The 16,030-nt window shown below is 39.2% G+C and overlaps 1 protein-coding gene across 4 annotated transcripts in view; it reads right to left on the bottom strand.

Annotated features, from left to right (window-relative positions):
- ITGB1 (integrin subunit beta 1) overlaps positions 1-16,030 on the bottom strand; it is a 43,791-nt gene that overhangs the window by 14,426 nt on the left and 13,335 nt on the right. For all 4 annotated transcript variants that reach the window (XM_025000308.2, XM_025000309.2, XM_005214148.5 and 1 more), the window contains 8 exon segments: positions 11,845-11,911; positions 9,708-9,793; positions 5,961-6,183; positions 4,316-4,486; positions 3,507-3,745; positions 1,364-1,519; positions 532-627; positions 163-252 (listed from right to left, as the gene is read on the bottom strand). In XM_025000308.2, coding sequence (XP_024856076.1) covers positions 163-252; positions 532-627; positions 1,364-1,519; positions 3,507-3,745; positions 4,316-4,486; positions 5,961-6,183; positions 9,708-9,793; positions 11,845-11,911 — 1,128 coding nt within the window.

The following is a 16,030-nucleotide window of genomic DNA, read 5'->3' as shown; positions in this document are numbered from 1 at the left end:
TAAGAAAATGAGTTTTTCCTCCACATACAGAATTTTACATACAAGTTTTACATTGTCTTGTGGGGCCTGCTAAATTGTGTATGAAAGGAGTTTTACTATTTTTAAGCAAAGTATTCTCAACAGGGTACTGCCCAAAACAGATCTTACTTAGAATGCACTCACATTGTACGCATCGATGATCAACTGAATCACATTGCTGGAATTTGCAGATAATGTTCCTACCGCTGACTTAGGGATCAAATTTTTCAGTTCCTGCAATTAAAAGATAAAACCTATAAAATCTGACTAATTAGCATCTACTGAGTGCCTACTATTTATTTTTAAAAACCATTTCTAGATATATATCCTAAATAAGGAGTCAGACCTAAAAACTAGTTTTGCAATGTAATTAAAATACCACATTTGTAAAATCTAGCCTATCTGATGACATTTTCCCACATTTCAATTCAGACATATCATTTTGCCTTTGATGACTAAACAATAAGGATCTAGAAATGTGTTCCTATTTTGATCTCACAAGTATATATTTACCTTGTAAACAGGCTGAAATTCTTCAGTAACTGCAAAAATCGTCTGAATGTTATTTTCGCTTAGTTTCTGGACAAGGTGAGCAATAGAAGGATAATCCTAAGAAATTAAGTAATAAAATTTAGTATGTAATTATATCCAATATACTCCAGTTTTTCAAAACTTTCTGAAAATAATGATTTGCAGATATATCTGGATTACTTACACAAGACTGCCTGAAACAACACAAATTATTGCTGAACTAGGTGCTGTCTAGTGGGTTTCTGATCCTTTTTTATCTTTAGTGTGCATAAAAATTTCAATAAAAAAGATTTTTAAAAGATTATCTATGTATATTAAATGTCAGAACAATGAAATTGAAGAATTGCCATAATTAAAGGTTATATTATCACTAAGAAAAAGACCAAGATTCAGCAAGGTTTAGGTTTCTTGCAGACCTTGAATAAACTGCCCATGTTTATTTTCAGTAGAGGCAGGATGCCTACTTTCTTAAATCATATATAAATAAGACAAGGAGTGTAAGACTATACAAATGATTTGTTTAGACATAGTATCAAACTTGGTACTCCTTGATGGACCGAGTGAGAGGAGACAGAGCTTTGGGCTGGGGTGCAGGGCCAGGAGTCAGCAGCTCCCTTCACCACCAGGCCTTCAGCTACGCAGAAGCAGGCACAAAGCCACAGCATCAGAACAGCAACAAAGCTTTCCTGCACATTAGGTCAGGGCCCAACTTACCAAAATAACAAAACCCCAATCCTGAAAAACCCACAAGCCCATTACCCATAATACTCTAAAAACCCAAATCCACTGAATATGTAAGGCGCTAAGCACTTACGTAATAATGGCTCATTGTGTACACATCATTTTCCAGGTGACACTGTCCATCATTCGGTAAAACGATGCCACCAAGTTTCCCATCTCCAGCGAAGTGAAACCCAGCATCCGTGGAAAACACCAGCAGCCGTGTCACATTCCTCCAACCAATCAGGGACTTGAAAAGAAAAGGATTTCAGTTTTAAAATACTACCTACAGAAATTCAGCAAAGATTAAATCTTTTAATCTTTATACAGGCTACCACTATACTTTCAACTTAATTCTGTATTTTCTCTTTTCACAATGCTAATAACATCCTCGCTGATAAAGGCACTGAGCCCGCTGAATAAAACGCCCCTGCCTCACTGTAACACTTCACCTTGCCTAGCTGTCTGTCTCAGCTCTTTTTTTAAAAACTACCTTTTAAAGTCAATGTCCTTATCCCCACTAAAAGGTAGCTACACTCCACACAGGGCAGGGACCACATCTGGTTTTGTGCATCATCTTATCTCTACTAGGTGCTTAATGAATAAACGAAAACGTCTCAGCCCACACCCAACTTTATCTAAACACTGTTATCTCCCCTTCCCATCCATACCTACTCCACCTTCTGGAGCACATACTCCCTTTATCAGCCACCATATTAAAAAAGCCTCCCCTTTTTAATTCTAATAAAAAGCATTTTCTTCAGAGTTGATCCTGCTTAATTCCACCCCTTTTAATCCATCAGTACTGTTTGTTCATTTATTTTATTCTCCACCTTATTCAGCAAAAAATTTAAAGTGGTGGTAAAATCCTGTTGAATGGTAATTTTACAATCATCTGTCTTTATTTACTCCATACATCTGTATATATCTTCCTAAGACTATAAAATCCTTGAAGGCAAGAATTAAGTTTATTCATGCTGGCAGACCAACCGGAATATGTCTCTTCTGCATTTAGAGAAGTAAGTGGAACAGTTACTCTCAGTCAGCACAGGGAGCAGAGAGCAGCGGCCAGGATACCATGGCCTGTTTTAATCTCAAGGCTGAGGTTCAGGCAGAGACAGCGCAAAGAATGCTTTCTCCATATGAGCTTCTAGCGGGATCACAAATGAATGGCTGGAGAGGAAACAGGCATCAAGCTAAGCACTGCCTGGAAAACTACTCTTCCCCTTTAAAAGTGGAGACTATCCTTAAACTGCATCTACCCTGATGAAAAGTCAAGACTGACTATAATACAGTTGTTAACTGTTTGTTGGCTACTTGCACTATCTATGGATTACCGTATTTAAACTTCCTAAGGTGTACCTGTTATTATCTCTTAAGGAGAAGGAAACTGCCTAGTGGATGAGCAGTGATGGGAACATTTGAAGCTTTGTCCTAATAGTCTAAAGACTGTTATCTCAAGCACTGTATTATATCATCATCTTGGGTATCAAAGAGCATACTAAAACTTGGTTGAAAAGTAACCATTAAGAAGCATCCGGAAGAGAAAGGTGTTTTAGGGAACAGGGGTACTGTAAGGAAAAAGGGGGGGGAAATGAGACAGATAAAACTTCATCTAGCTCACAGTGTTTTCTACTTCTGTCCTCAGCTACATCATTAAAAGGTCACCTAAAATTTTGGGTTGGTAAATGAGTCAAAAATTCTAAGCACCAGTCCAATGGAGGATCAGCTTACTGTCGTTGAAAATCTTCTAATTAAAATTGCAAACATTATATGACTTCTCAGAATATATACAGCTTTCACACTAGGACTTAAAACTTTCTTTTTAAATTACTAAGACATGGGGAAGATGCCTCTCAAAGATAAGCAGAAGAAAACTAACCAAAGGAAAATGGTGCCTGACACACAATCTATTTGAGCACTTTTAATGTTCCTGGTGACGTCTCAGATAACCCTAATACCATCTCAGTCACAAAGCTGAAAGCCAGGGTACCCTGAGCCTCCTTAAAAAACCCAGGACACCAGCTAAAGCTACGCTGCCCCACTGTTTCAAATGGTGAGCATTTTGGCTTTTAAAACCCAGATTAACTATGCTTTTTTTTAAACCACTTGCAGTTGGGAGGGAATTTAAGGGATTAATCAGTATAGTACAGAAATTAAGGTAATATTTTCTGACAGAAAAATCACACTTAAATTCCACACAAATAATATCCCCTGTAGAGAAAGAATGCACTCACTCCACAAACTGCGACTTGCATGATTGCATCAAAGCCACCTTCTGGTGAATCCAAATTTCCAGATATGCGCTGCTTACCAACAAGTTCATTAAATACTTCCCCTTTATCAGTAAGGCTGAGCACATTTTTGTAGCTAAATGGGCTCGTGCAGTTCTGTTCATTTGTGCAAGGGTTCCTGAGTTTAGCTGGTGTTGTGCTAATGTAAGGCATCACAGTTTTCTCCACGAAAGAACCAAACCCTGTGGAGGAAAACGCACATGCAGTGAGGATGGAGGGTGGATGGTTAAACTGCATTAAAAAAATCAACTCTAAGTAATCAACATGTTTATAAGATCAACAAATGAATGAGTAAACTCCTGTAACAACAAACATGCAGTTTATTCTCTATGTGGTGTAATGTGTGTCAAATAACATGGCAGCCAGTAAGAAGGGCTCCCCTGGTGGCTCAGATGGTAAAGAATCTGCCTGCAATCCATGAGATCCAGGTTCCATCCTTGGGTCGGGAAGATCGCCTGGAGAAGGGAATGGAAACTCATTCCAATATTCTTGCCTGGGAAATTCCATGACAGAAGAACCTGGCGGGCTACAGTCCACAGAGTCACCGAGAGTCAGACACGACTGACTCTTTCTTTCTTTTTTATAGTGAGAGAGGAACAAGGAGGCAGAAAAATCATTAGCCATGTGACAGGAGTATCAGTCCTCTCAGAAAGAAAAAGCTAAAACCTAGCCTCCTAATCTCACATTTATGTAGTGAAGAATAAAACAGCTAAGATTTACAAAAATGAAAATTATTTTCTCAAAATTCCTACCAATTCGGAAGTCTGAAGTGATCCTCCTCATTTCATTCATCAAATCTGTTCCCAGACTTTTCACATTCTCCAAGTCGTCTTTCATGGAATAGGAGAGGTCCATGAGGTAGTAGAGATCAATGGGATAGTCTTCAGCCCGCTTGAATTTTAGTGTGAATGTCTGTGGCTCCCCTAATTAATCAGAGATTAGAAAACTAGCTTGCCAGCAATCAAAAGCAAATGGAAAAGCCAAGTAAATCAGATTGATAAGGTCAACACTATAGAGTAAACCATATTATTCACGTAGTTTTTACAAAAGCCAGGGCATTCCATAGGGAATTCAATCAATTGCTGTGTACTCTTTTTATTCACAAATATTTAAAATGCCAGGCCCCAGGGATAATGAAAAAGACAGCATTCCCAATCTACAGTGGGCAAGACAGGCAAATAGTGGGTTGCTAACTACGACAAAGGAAAACAGATAGGAACAACACAAACTGGATGGGGTGGGTGAGGCAGGCACACCACAGGACACTCCGGGCGTTTTATTAGAGACTGACGCTGTCAAGCGAGACTCTTCTCTGTTTACGGGATGCACTGCGTGCAATGAATAAAGTAATCTGATTTTCACTTAAGAAAACCTGATGAAAAGTTTTAAGATGATTAAAGAGACAAACTTGTTAAGAAATTATAGGGGAAAAAAAGAGGATACAGATATGAAACCAATAAGGACACAGAAGAGATGTACCAGAGGTGTGAGTTGAAATGCATCAGAAAACACTCGAGTAGGAAGAGAGTAGGAAGAGGTCTGGGTAAAAGGTCATTTCGTTTTTAACTTGCAGATTTTCTCTATATAGATTTCTAGTAGGCAGTTGGGTAACTGTGTTTGGAGCTTGAGAGAAAAAAGTCTGTGTTATAGCACACAAAGGGTTTCAAAACCATGAGAGGAAAGCCCAGTTAAGTGGATTACAAAGAGGAAGGAAGAAAAAAGACACAGAAAGAAGACTGGAAGGCACTGGCAAGAGATAAGAAGGAAAGCAGAAGCCTTATCGCAGAAGCCAAAAAGAAACATGTCAAGAAGCTCAAAGGCATCACATGTACAGCAGAGTTAAATAAAGGGGAAAAAAAGGCCTGCCGAGGGTCCATCAGGCCTGGCAGTTTCAGGTGCCAGCAGAGGTTGGCAGAGCAGGTCTAGAGGCACCAGGCTGAAGAGAGGGCAACGGGGAGGGGGTGGGGAGGGCACACGTGAGTCCTGGGTGGAAGGGGCTGGAGATTAGAAGAGAACGGGGCATATTTTTTCTTTTTTCCAGATGCAGGACTGCTACAGATTCTTATGAAAACCTTAATATTTTAACAGTAGTGTACAAAAACAAAGGAAAAAATAGATTAAAATGTTATCTTTATGTTATATAGTTACACCAGAAGATGGATATTTTTATTTTTGAAAAACCCACTAAATCTATTAATAATACTTTCTGAATCTTTAACAGAATTTACTTTGGACATTAGGCAAATGTCAGGTACATGGTCTGACAAATTATACCTGCAAAAAATTCAAAAAATTTCTAAAAGTTAACATACTCAACATTTCTCAACAGAAACATATATAAAGTTGTCTGGAAGCTCAAGTGGACCCAAAGGCACTCCTAGAATCAGATTTCCATACCTGATCGTAACTGCAGAACCAACTGCTGTGGCTGGATTTGAGTGATATCTTCTGGCTGCAGCTTCTCTGCTGTTCCTTTGCTTCGATTCGTTACATTTTTATTTTTCTTTATATCTTTGGAGCCTCTAGGATTTTCAATGTCATTTGGATGACAGCCCTTCTTTTTTAAGGCTTCTAAATCATCACATCGAGCAGATGTAGGCATACCTTCTTGTAAAAATGTCTAAATGACATATAAAATATAGCTATAAATATGATATAAAATGGTCAAACCTTTTATATAATTGCAAATAACCAATTAAATTGCAAAAATCAGGTAACATGTCTAATGTACTTTGTCTCTGGTTTTAACCAAAATGTTGTTCCCTTCATCTAACCATAATAAACAAAACAAAAACATTTCTCCGTGAAGGTAGTACCTTTGTTACTAATATATAACTAGTACTATATTATTTTAGAAATATTTAGTAGGACTTAAGTGTATATTTTAACTGTTTCATGTTCAGAGTATCTACTCAAAGAAATTTTTTTGTGAAATTATTCAGCAGGGTTAAGAATTATTAATAATAAATATATCCAAATAATAGACAAATACTTTTCCCAAAATTTCCCTTAGAAAAATTCTTAGAAGTCTTTCATATTAGATAGCATTTTCCTTCATGATATTTGAACAACTCAATACTAGGAAAAACATATGAGCCCAAAACCTTTTTTAAAAAGGAGACCAAGAAATTTACCACAGATTTACTAAGTATTCTTGGAAGTTAAAAAAAAAAAAAAAAACTATTGGTTATTAATAGAAAAAAGCCTTTTAAAATTAACTAAAAAAAAAATAGCAAGTGATTTTATAACAGGGTCAGAATGTATTTCTATTGGGTGAATTGTTTAAAAACAAAAAATGGTAATGCTATGTAAACGGTACTTGTGGTGTGGGGTAAAACTTCCAGTAGTGATGTGATTTTAAAATTTTTAAAATGGGTTTTATGTGGAATCTAGAAAAATGGTACAGATAACCCTATTTCCAGGGTTTGGAAATAGAAACCTACCTCCAAGAACAGAGATGCACACGCAGAGAACGGAGCTGCGGACACGGGGGAGGGGGGAGGGAGGGAGGGAGGGACGGACGCGAGAGCAGCGCTGGCACAGACGCTCCGTGTGTGGTGTGTGAAAAGGCTCAGGGAAACCGCTGTGCCCCCAGAGTTCAGCTCGGCGCTCTGCGAGAGGACTATGGCGGTGGGATGGGGGGTGGGAGGCAGGCTTCAGAGGGAGGGGATACATGTGCACGTATAGCGGATTCATGCTGCTGTATAGTGGAAACTAAGACAACGCTGTAAAGCCATTATCCTCCAAATAAAAGGATATACTGTACAGCACAGGGAATACAGCCAATATTTTATAATAACTACAAGCAGAATAGAACCTTTAAAAATTGTGACTATATATACATATGATACATCAACATCTCAATTAAAAAAATACAATGTTTGCCAAAAGAATAAGAGAACAAAAAAGACTTACAATTTTTAAGTAACAGAAATAGCTACAAAATATATTCTTGTTTATAATAGGATGGTGAGTTAGAAATGCATTAATATAATGCATCCAGGATCTTTTCTGTACTTGGTAAATAAACAGCAGCTAAAAAATATTCATTACTACCATTTTTTAAAAATGCGTCATTTTTATCAGATGACTAACTCAGAAGTACTTTTAGTGAAAGCAAAAAAACTGCTGTTTAAGATGTGTGTGTGTGCACACATGTGTGCACTCACTCATGTCCAGCTCTTTGTGACCCCATGGACTGTAGCCAACCAGGCTCCTCTATCCATGGGATTTCCCAGGCAAGAACACTGGAGTAGGTCGCCATTTCCTACTCCAAGGATCTTCCAGATCCAGATATCGAACCCACATCTCTTTCAACTCCTGCATTGGCAGGTGGATTCTTTACCACTGTGCCACCTGAGAAGCCCTAAGATGTAAAGATTCTAAATAAGTTTTTCATAAATGTGAGAAAAGGGAACAACAGTGTATACATGTGTATCTGTGCATATCATTTTTAAATGTGTACTTATAATGGCTATTTATTTCACATATACCCCAAAAAATTGTTTAGTTGGCCAGAAGTCTTTTTTTAAAATCTTGTCATTAGGAAAATGAGGAAATGCCTTTCATTTAGGGTCACTTTGTGTTCAGTTTTATATGGTATTTATTATCTATCGATTTCATGGTGCTGCATAAAGTGAGGATATTCATAAAAAAGAATACACAATAGTTTTGATCAGTTATTTTTTTAAGGAAAATATAACACTAAATGAGAGCCTTTTTGTACTTGGAAAAACAACTGGAAGGGAATGCCATAGGTCTGATGGTTCAAAGTTCAAAGCTGTCCTCCCTTTATGTATGATCAAACCTAAAATGCTGCGAAAGTACAGGCCCAGTGCACCATCCATTTCCAAATGTTAGCCAATCCAGGAAATTCAGATCACAAAACTCAAGTAAACATATCCCAAAATACCTTTAATAATTTAAGAATTGTGCCACAAAGATCAAAGGCTAAATTAGTAAAAGAATAATTTGGCTAGGATAACTCTAAACCCCAGATAAACTATAACCTTCATAAAATGAATGCTATTGTTGGGAACAGCAAGTACCACTTATTTATAATCATCTAAGTGAAACTGCTTTAAGTTTCTCCAATTCTTGTGCCAACACAAAGGAGGCAGCTCGTGCTCAATTTCCAGGTAAGAAAACCTAGGGTTTCAGTTAAGTAAGCCTTGTCTGAGACAACTCAAGGCACTCCCTGTCTCCTCCACTGTCTCCAACTAATTCCAGAACACCATTTTTTGAAGAAGAGAAAGTTGCCAGTAGAAAAATTTTGAAATAACAAAAACTTCTCATTTTGTCTTTCAGGTCAAATCACATGAAACATCTGATACTTGACCAGTAACGGCCACAATGCAGGTATCTGAACATGGGGTTTTTACTCAGGTGCCTGAGAAAAAACAAACAAGCCTTCAACCTTCTGATATTATTCACTCTGTAAATAAATTACATATCCTCAAAATGACTCCCCTTTACCTCCAGTTCCAACTTAATGTTCATTGTCCATTCAATCATTCAACATTTACTTAACTTGTGGAAGGTGCCATGTTAAGCAATATATAGAGATGACAAAAAATAAAATTTAAACCCTAACCTGAATGGGCTTTTATTAGGATATAAATCAGGTGTATATTAGTTTAATTAAAACACAATTAGGCAGATTTAATTATACCTTTCCCATCATAAAAAAGGGAAAATCTAAAATAGTTCAGTGAGATGGCTAGAGTTTTTTGGGAAGCTGTCCAACAGAAACATAACACACGCTACAAAGGTGAGCTACATATGTATTTTTAAGTTCCTGACAGCCACACTGAGGGGGAAAAACGGGGGAAATTAATAATATATACAAAATGTGAGCATTTCAACCTTCATGATTTTTTAAATCACGAAGTCCGTGATCTCTGGCATGTATGAAGGCTGACAGCAGTTCTCAGGTGCTCAACATCACCACACATGCCTAGTGGGCCCTGTGTGGGGCAGCACAGCTCCAGACCACCACACAGGGTCACACACAGAGCTGGCTCTTGCTCAATCAACACTGAGTGAGTGAAAAGTCACACCAAGCACTTCCCAAGGATACAGTTTTGAGCAACACTAAGTGACGAGGGAATGAATGGGAAGGCTTGAACAATCAATCTGACTTACTGAATTTGTGCACCATCCACAATTTGGCCCTGCTTGTATACACTCCCCACATGATTTGGCATTTGCTTTCAAACATCTGTTTTCATCTGTTAGGAAAAAGAAAAATTAGGCTACTTAAGTTCAAGAGAGAAAACAATGACAGATCAGGATCACAATGACAATACAATATATATGTACATGACATAGAAATACTATGAAGCTAGTTACTGAACTGCCTCAGACCTACTCACCAGAGAGGTGATTTTGGATCACCCTGGTGCAGAGAACAATAAAGAGGGAGTTATCTCCCGTCTTCTACAGCAAAGGCTAGGTACCCTTAATCTATGCTCTTGTCCTTCCCCCCAAAGACATAATTCCAGGCTCTCTCAAGTTGGTCATTGTCGTCAAGAATTTTCTTACCACTGGGTAAACTATTATTTCTTTTCATTTAACTCATAACCACCACACCCATACTCCCCCTCCAACCAGGCTGCTTCATTTTAGTTTGGTAAATACTTGAAAAATCCATATTCATCCTATCCACAACTCCTTGATTTCTCAGGTCTGTGTTCAAAGTATGTCAAGTATTTCTTTAAATCCATGTAAGAATCAGCATGCCTGCCATGTAGTACACACTAATATGAACTGTCTCCAATGTATGTTTTCTGCTTATAAACCTAACACACGCTCATTATAGAAAATGTGGAAAATACATAAAAGCATAAAGAAGTAAAAATCACCCAAAACCTGCTCATTAAGAAATACATTTTTTGTATATTTTCCCCAGTCTTTTGTCTATGTAGATTAATCAAAAAATAGCAATGCAGCACGCACAGACATTACTTAATTGAAACTGAGGACATACATTTTGTATACTACTTTTTTATACTTAATTCTTTCATCCCAGAGTCTTCAAAAACACGGCTTTAAAGATTACATATGCCACTGTATTACTGTAGCCTACATGGGAAAACTTCTATTATTTTTAATCGCATGGTTCATGTGGGCCATAAGCCCGACATATACACACATGCATGCACATACATGAACCCACACAGATGACCATTCTTATCATGGAAAGATAAATTTTACATGATAAGTTTAACTTATCATGTAAGTTAAACTCAATTTAACTTATCATGTAAGTAAAACTCAATTTCCTTATCACAAATTAAAAAAAAAGAAACACTGGAGGTGAAAAGGATTAACTTTTAACCTCTCTCCAGCAATAACATTCAAACACACATCCTCACAAGCAGTGTACACACACCGTATTTCCTTTTTTAATGCGAAGATTTTCTTTTCATTTAACAGGTATAAATAAGAACATCAACTGTCGGTCATTTAAGGCTCCATTTTTTTTCCCCCATACTTTCCCTGGCCATTTATTTTGTAAATTTTCTATTTGTCTTTTGCAAAGTTTTCTATCATCATGTTTTTAACCATTTTTACTGGATCTCTACACTTGTGAGCAAAATTAAACCCTTATTTAGCTATTTTTTGATACTGTTTTGACATACAGATAATTTGGTTTTTTATGTTACTGTTGGTCTTTTGTAATTTAAATCTATTAATAACTTCCTTCATCTCTAGTATCAAATAGCTGTTCTATGCAGTGTATTTTGAGATTTGGAGAACAAAAAAACTGGACATCCATTATTCTAGATTTGGGTGCACCATGGTTTATAAGAGGATTAAATACATTTTCAGCTTTATTTCTTAATTCCTCTTCTATACAACACCAACATTTTGCAAGACTTCTGATCAAACAGCAAGAACATCTTTCCAACTGTTTCTCCTTTCATTTTTTCAGACAATAGTGGATAGTTCATAATCTGTTCTTCTACACATTTACTTTATTTCCTTCTAAGATGTAACACGCCTTTGCTTTCTCTGTGTTCACTTACACACTCTATTATATCCCCCAAAGGTCTCTATGTAGTGCCTTCTATTCCTGCTGTCTCTCTGGGTGGTGGGTGGGGAACCTGACAAAGGACCTTGCAGGCACCGAAGGCGCCCGCCCTCGACTCTGAGAGGTGGGCTGCTGCGAGGCCTTCTGAAGGAGCAGGACCGCGCGATTTAGGTTTTCCCAGGAATCTAAAGTGGTCAAAAAGCGATACAAGATATTGAACAGACAAGTAGGCAACTTTTTTTTTACCTGCTTGGCCAAACACACAGCAAACTGAACTGATCAATCCGATCCAGAAAATCAGTTGTAAATTCATCTGAAATAGAAAACGTACAATGTTATATTAAAAAAAAAAAAGGGGGTTAACATATTAAGCATAATCATTCCCACTCACCTGATTTTCTGATTTATAAACATAATACATCTTCTTCCCCAACCCTTCTCCATACTCACCCTCTTCCTCTCCCCGCAGGTTCCCAGAATCCACTCTTGCTTTTCTCCAAATCAAATGTAGTTTAATATTTAATTAACAGTGCTCAGGAAAAAAATGTCAAGCATTCTCACACCTAAAAGCTATGTATTAAATCTCTGTCCCATGGAATCTTTACCTCCTGTGACTCCGAGGTGGCCAATCAGGCATATCCCAATGCCTCAGTTATCTCAACACTGAATTGTGAGTAAGCCTGCCAGAATCCTGGTCACGTCACCGGCTTGCTTACAACGTTTCAATCGTTTTCTTGCAAGGGTAAGACCAACATCTTGCACAAGCCTCCAATTCAGTTTTTGTGTCTGATGTCCTGTAACTATTTCCTTTTCAAGAAAATCAACTTCTATGCATGAAATTTGTAAAATATTCAGTTCAGTTGCCTACCGTTTCTAGATCTATAAGTATACGAATTAAAGTTTTTCACCTTAATCTACATCTTACCAGAGTTGGACAAAGACAGCTAAAGTCATAGGTCACTAACTCTAACTAGTCACTGCTCTTGGACTGCACTCTAATAACATCTGCCCCTTCCACAAGAACGCAAAAAACCCCAAAGCAAATATAACACGCCCTCGAACAAAGATTAGCTTTACTACTTATCAAAGAAATATAAAGCAATATAAGGTGAACTAGCAGGTAAAAAAAAAGGTTTTTTTTAACCCAACAAAACTTAATGATTTATTGCAGGTGGGTAAGAGAAACCAGAGATGGCTCTGTAAGTTGATACAATTTGGGGGAAATAATTTAACAATCTATATCAAAACCCATTAAAAATGTTTCTGCCCTCTGGTTTAGTAAACTAACTGCTAGAAACTCATCCAAAGGAAATAATTTAAAGTATCAAAGGTGATACATGCACAACACTTTCAGTACAGCACTCCATCATGTTTATAACAGTCAAAAATGCCAGTGTCCTCTACCCAAGATCCACAAAGAGCAAAGGGCTAACTGAACCGCCTTCATGGACTACTGGAGTCCAAAGAACAGAATGCAGCAACATCACAAGGTTTACAGAATAATTTTTGGATGCAAAGAACACATTTAAGATGACAGGTATGTAAAAATAAACAGTATATAAACATATAAAGTAACCAGAGTCCTGGAGATGACAGCATTATAAGCATAATATAAAGACAATGGGTTCATTTGTTTTTAAATTGCTCTAGTATATTCCTCATTTCACTTTCTTACTAAAAACAATATGGTAGGGTAACTGTGTGGAATTTTTTTCTTTCTTGGTAAATTTCTTTTAATAAGGGAAAAGAAAATTCCTTTAAAATCCCTCATTTTCAGGATACAACACCACAGCTCCAGAAAAACGCTTAAAAGTTCTACTCTGGGATCCTTGGGTTTCCTCTGCTGCCAAATGCTGCTTGCATTTTCTGGTTTTCCAGAGAAAAGCAGTGTGAGTAACTCGCACAGTTATCCACTTTGCAACCAAGCTCAGAACAGCCAGTTCTGTTATGCCCCAGTTTTGCTTACGCATCCAGAAGCCCAAATGAAGCTGAGGGTCACTGACAGTTCACCTTTTAAGGCCTGACTAAAAGGTTCAATGTGTAATAAATCCACACAGACTATGATTCTGAGCAGTTCAAATACTGTTATCAATTCCAAAGTTATGACTAAAAGGCCCTGGACAGTAAGACACCCGAAGAAATGCCTGACTGTGATGAATGGAGCCTCTGAGCAGTTTCCACACAAAGGGAACAGAACAAATATCTGGTCCATATATGGACTCTGATCCATGGTCTTCAGAATACAACTCGGATCACTTTCAGGACCAGGAGACTACCTTGGAAAACCTTTAAAACGTCATACAACTCATAGAAGACCACTCAGATAAAGTTACCAGGTAGCAGAAAATATTTCCTGACATTCTTAGCTTCACGGCTTTAAAATACTACTATAATGCCGCTGTCTTTTCCTCTATAAACCTTGACACGCTAAAGACCAGACTTCTGAAGCCCTCTTGCCTCTGAAGAGCTCTGACCCCAGAAGCAGACAGCACAAGGGCTGCAGGGAGGCAAGAGCAGCAGGGTGCAGGGCAGCTCGAGACTAGTGGCATTTGTAGCAGGGCAGCCGCCAGGCCTGCAAAGGCCAGGCTTTCTGCCCAGGAAAGGGAACAGCCACAGGGGACGGAAGACGGCAGCCAACAGGGATAAGGAAAGCCACAAGGGCCACAAGGCAGGGACAGGGCAGTGAGGAGAGGCGCTGAGAAGGGGGGTGGTGAAGAGGACAGGGCAGTGAGGAGAGGCGCTGAGAAGAGGGGTGGTCAAGAGGACAGGGCAGTGAGGAGAGGCGCTGAGAAGAGGGGTGGTGAAGAGGCGGCGGGGCGCGGGAGGCGGGGGCAGGACGGCCACAGCTCCCGAGACATTCAGATGCCCCGAGGCAACACCCGCCAGCGTGCGGTACGGGGAGCAGCCGGGGCCTGAAAACCCCCATCTCTGGAGGTAGGGCCGGTGACTACCTACCCGTCTCCTCGCTGCCTCTCAGGCTGAGAAAGGCGCCCTGAGGAGTGAACAGCTCCCAAGGAGGGGGCCCCAGTAAGAGATGCCTTCAGGTCCTGTCCTAACCCTGACTCTCCTCCTCTTCATGAGCAAAGGTCTAGAAAGAGCCGTGACCCCGGGTCTCTAGCTCCTCCTCCACCTGTGTAAGTGGTGTCTGCCTCCTGGAGACACACATCAGTTCACCACGCACAGAATGCACACAGCATCACTGCCTACACCTCACCGTTCTTCCTTAACATGCTCTATTGGCTCCTCCCCTCCTCCTGGAAGAGCTTCCTTGGAAAATTCTGCCAGGTTCTGTGCCCTACAGGAGATACAAAGATTGCTGTCTCAAGGAATTTTCAGTTTAAAGACAAAAAATACCAATAACTATAATGTGACGTGATGGTTTCTATACGGAAGAGAAGCACAAAGTGCCCCGAGGATGCCAGAACCTGCCAGGACAAGCTCAGAGGCTTCCTGGGGCTAGAACCGCAGCACCCAGGAAACCACAGCAGGCCCTGCAGAGAAGCATCCCAGGCCAGAGGCCCGCATGTCAAGGCCAGAGTCATGAGAAGAACTGTAGTACCTTCTTTCCAATCTCATTACTAAACATACATGTTTGGGTGACTTCTCTCTCTCTCCCCGCAAACTGGAATGGACTTGGTCTAACTTTACAGAAAAAATGTATTTAAGCATTACTTGTAGTTAAATCTGGTCGGTGGGGTGAGTGATTATTTTATCCCCATAATTTTCTACGATAAGAATAAATTACATTATGTTACAATCTTAAAATGTCATAGAGCTAAATAAAAAAAAAAACCTTAAAGTACTTAAGACAAATTATAAGCTAGAAATAACAGAGACCAAGACCAACAAGGCAGGAGGTTACAGTCAGGTTGCAGAGAGTCTTAAATGCCATTCATGCTGAGAGTTTAGATTCTATGCAACATGTACCAAGGAAGCTGGGAAAAATGGCACAGGGTAGTAACATGACAACATGTATGTGACAGAAAACCAGTGGGGTAGAGGATGAATGGCAAGACACGAGCTGCTGGACAGTAACAGAATGTATTGCCCAGGCTCCAGAGTAACAACGGACAAAGAGGTGCTTGGGGGGATCTGAGGCTGCTTAGGTAAGGAATGGTTAGAGAAAGGATCATCACTTTCAAATAAGGAAGACAGAGAAAGATGGGAGTTAGGGGAGAAAATACTGATTTTGATTTAGAACTATGACTGTGAAATGCCGGTGTGAAACCCAGGAAAGATATTAAGTGGGAAGTTAAGATCTACGGCTCTGGCTTTCAGGATTTCAGGGCTAGAGATACAAACCCAAGAGTTGTGGGCAGCTATGAAATTCTGAAGATGGATGAGACTGAAGAATACTTAAGCAGAGAGGAGAGCTGAAGGCAGGCATAAGGGAAGAAGGGAAAGAGTGCTAGATCCAGGCTCCTTGGAGTAA

Source organism: Bos taurus, chromosome 13 (assembly GCF_002263795.3).
Source record: "Bos taurus isolate L1 Dominette 01449 registration number 42190680 breed Hereford chromosome 13, ARS-UCD2.0, whole genome shotgun sequence".
Taxonomy (NCBI): domain Eukaryota; kingdom Metazoa; phylum Chordata; class Mammalia; order Artiodactyla; family Bovidae; genus Bos; species Bos taurus.
This window is presented reverse-complemented; position numbering and strand designations above follow the sequence as displayed.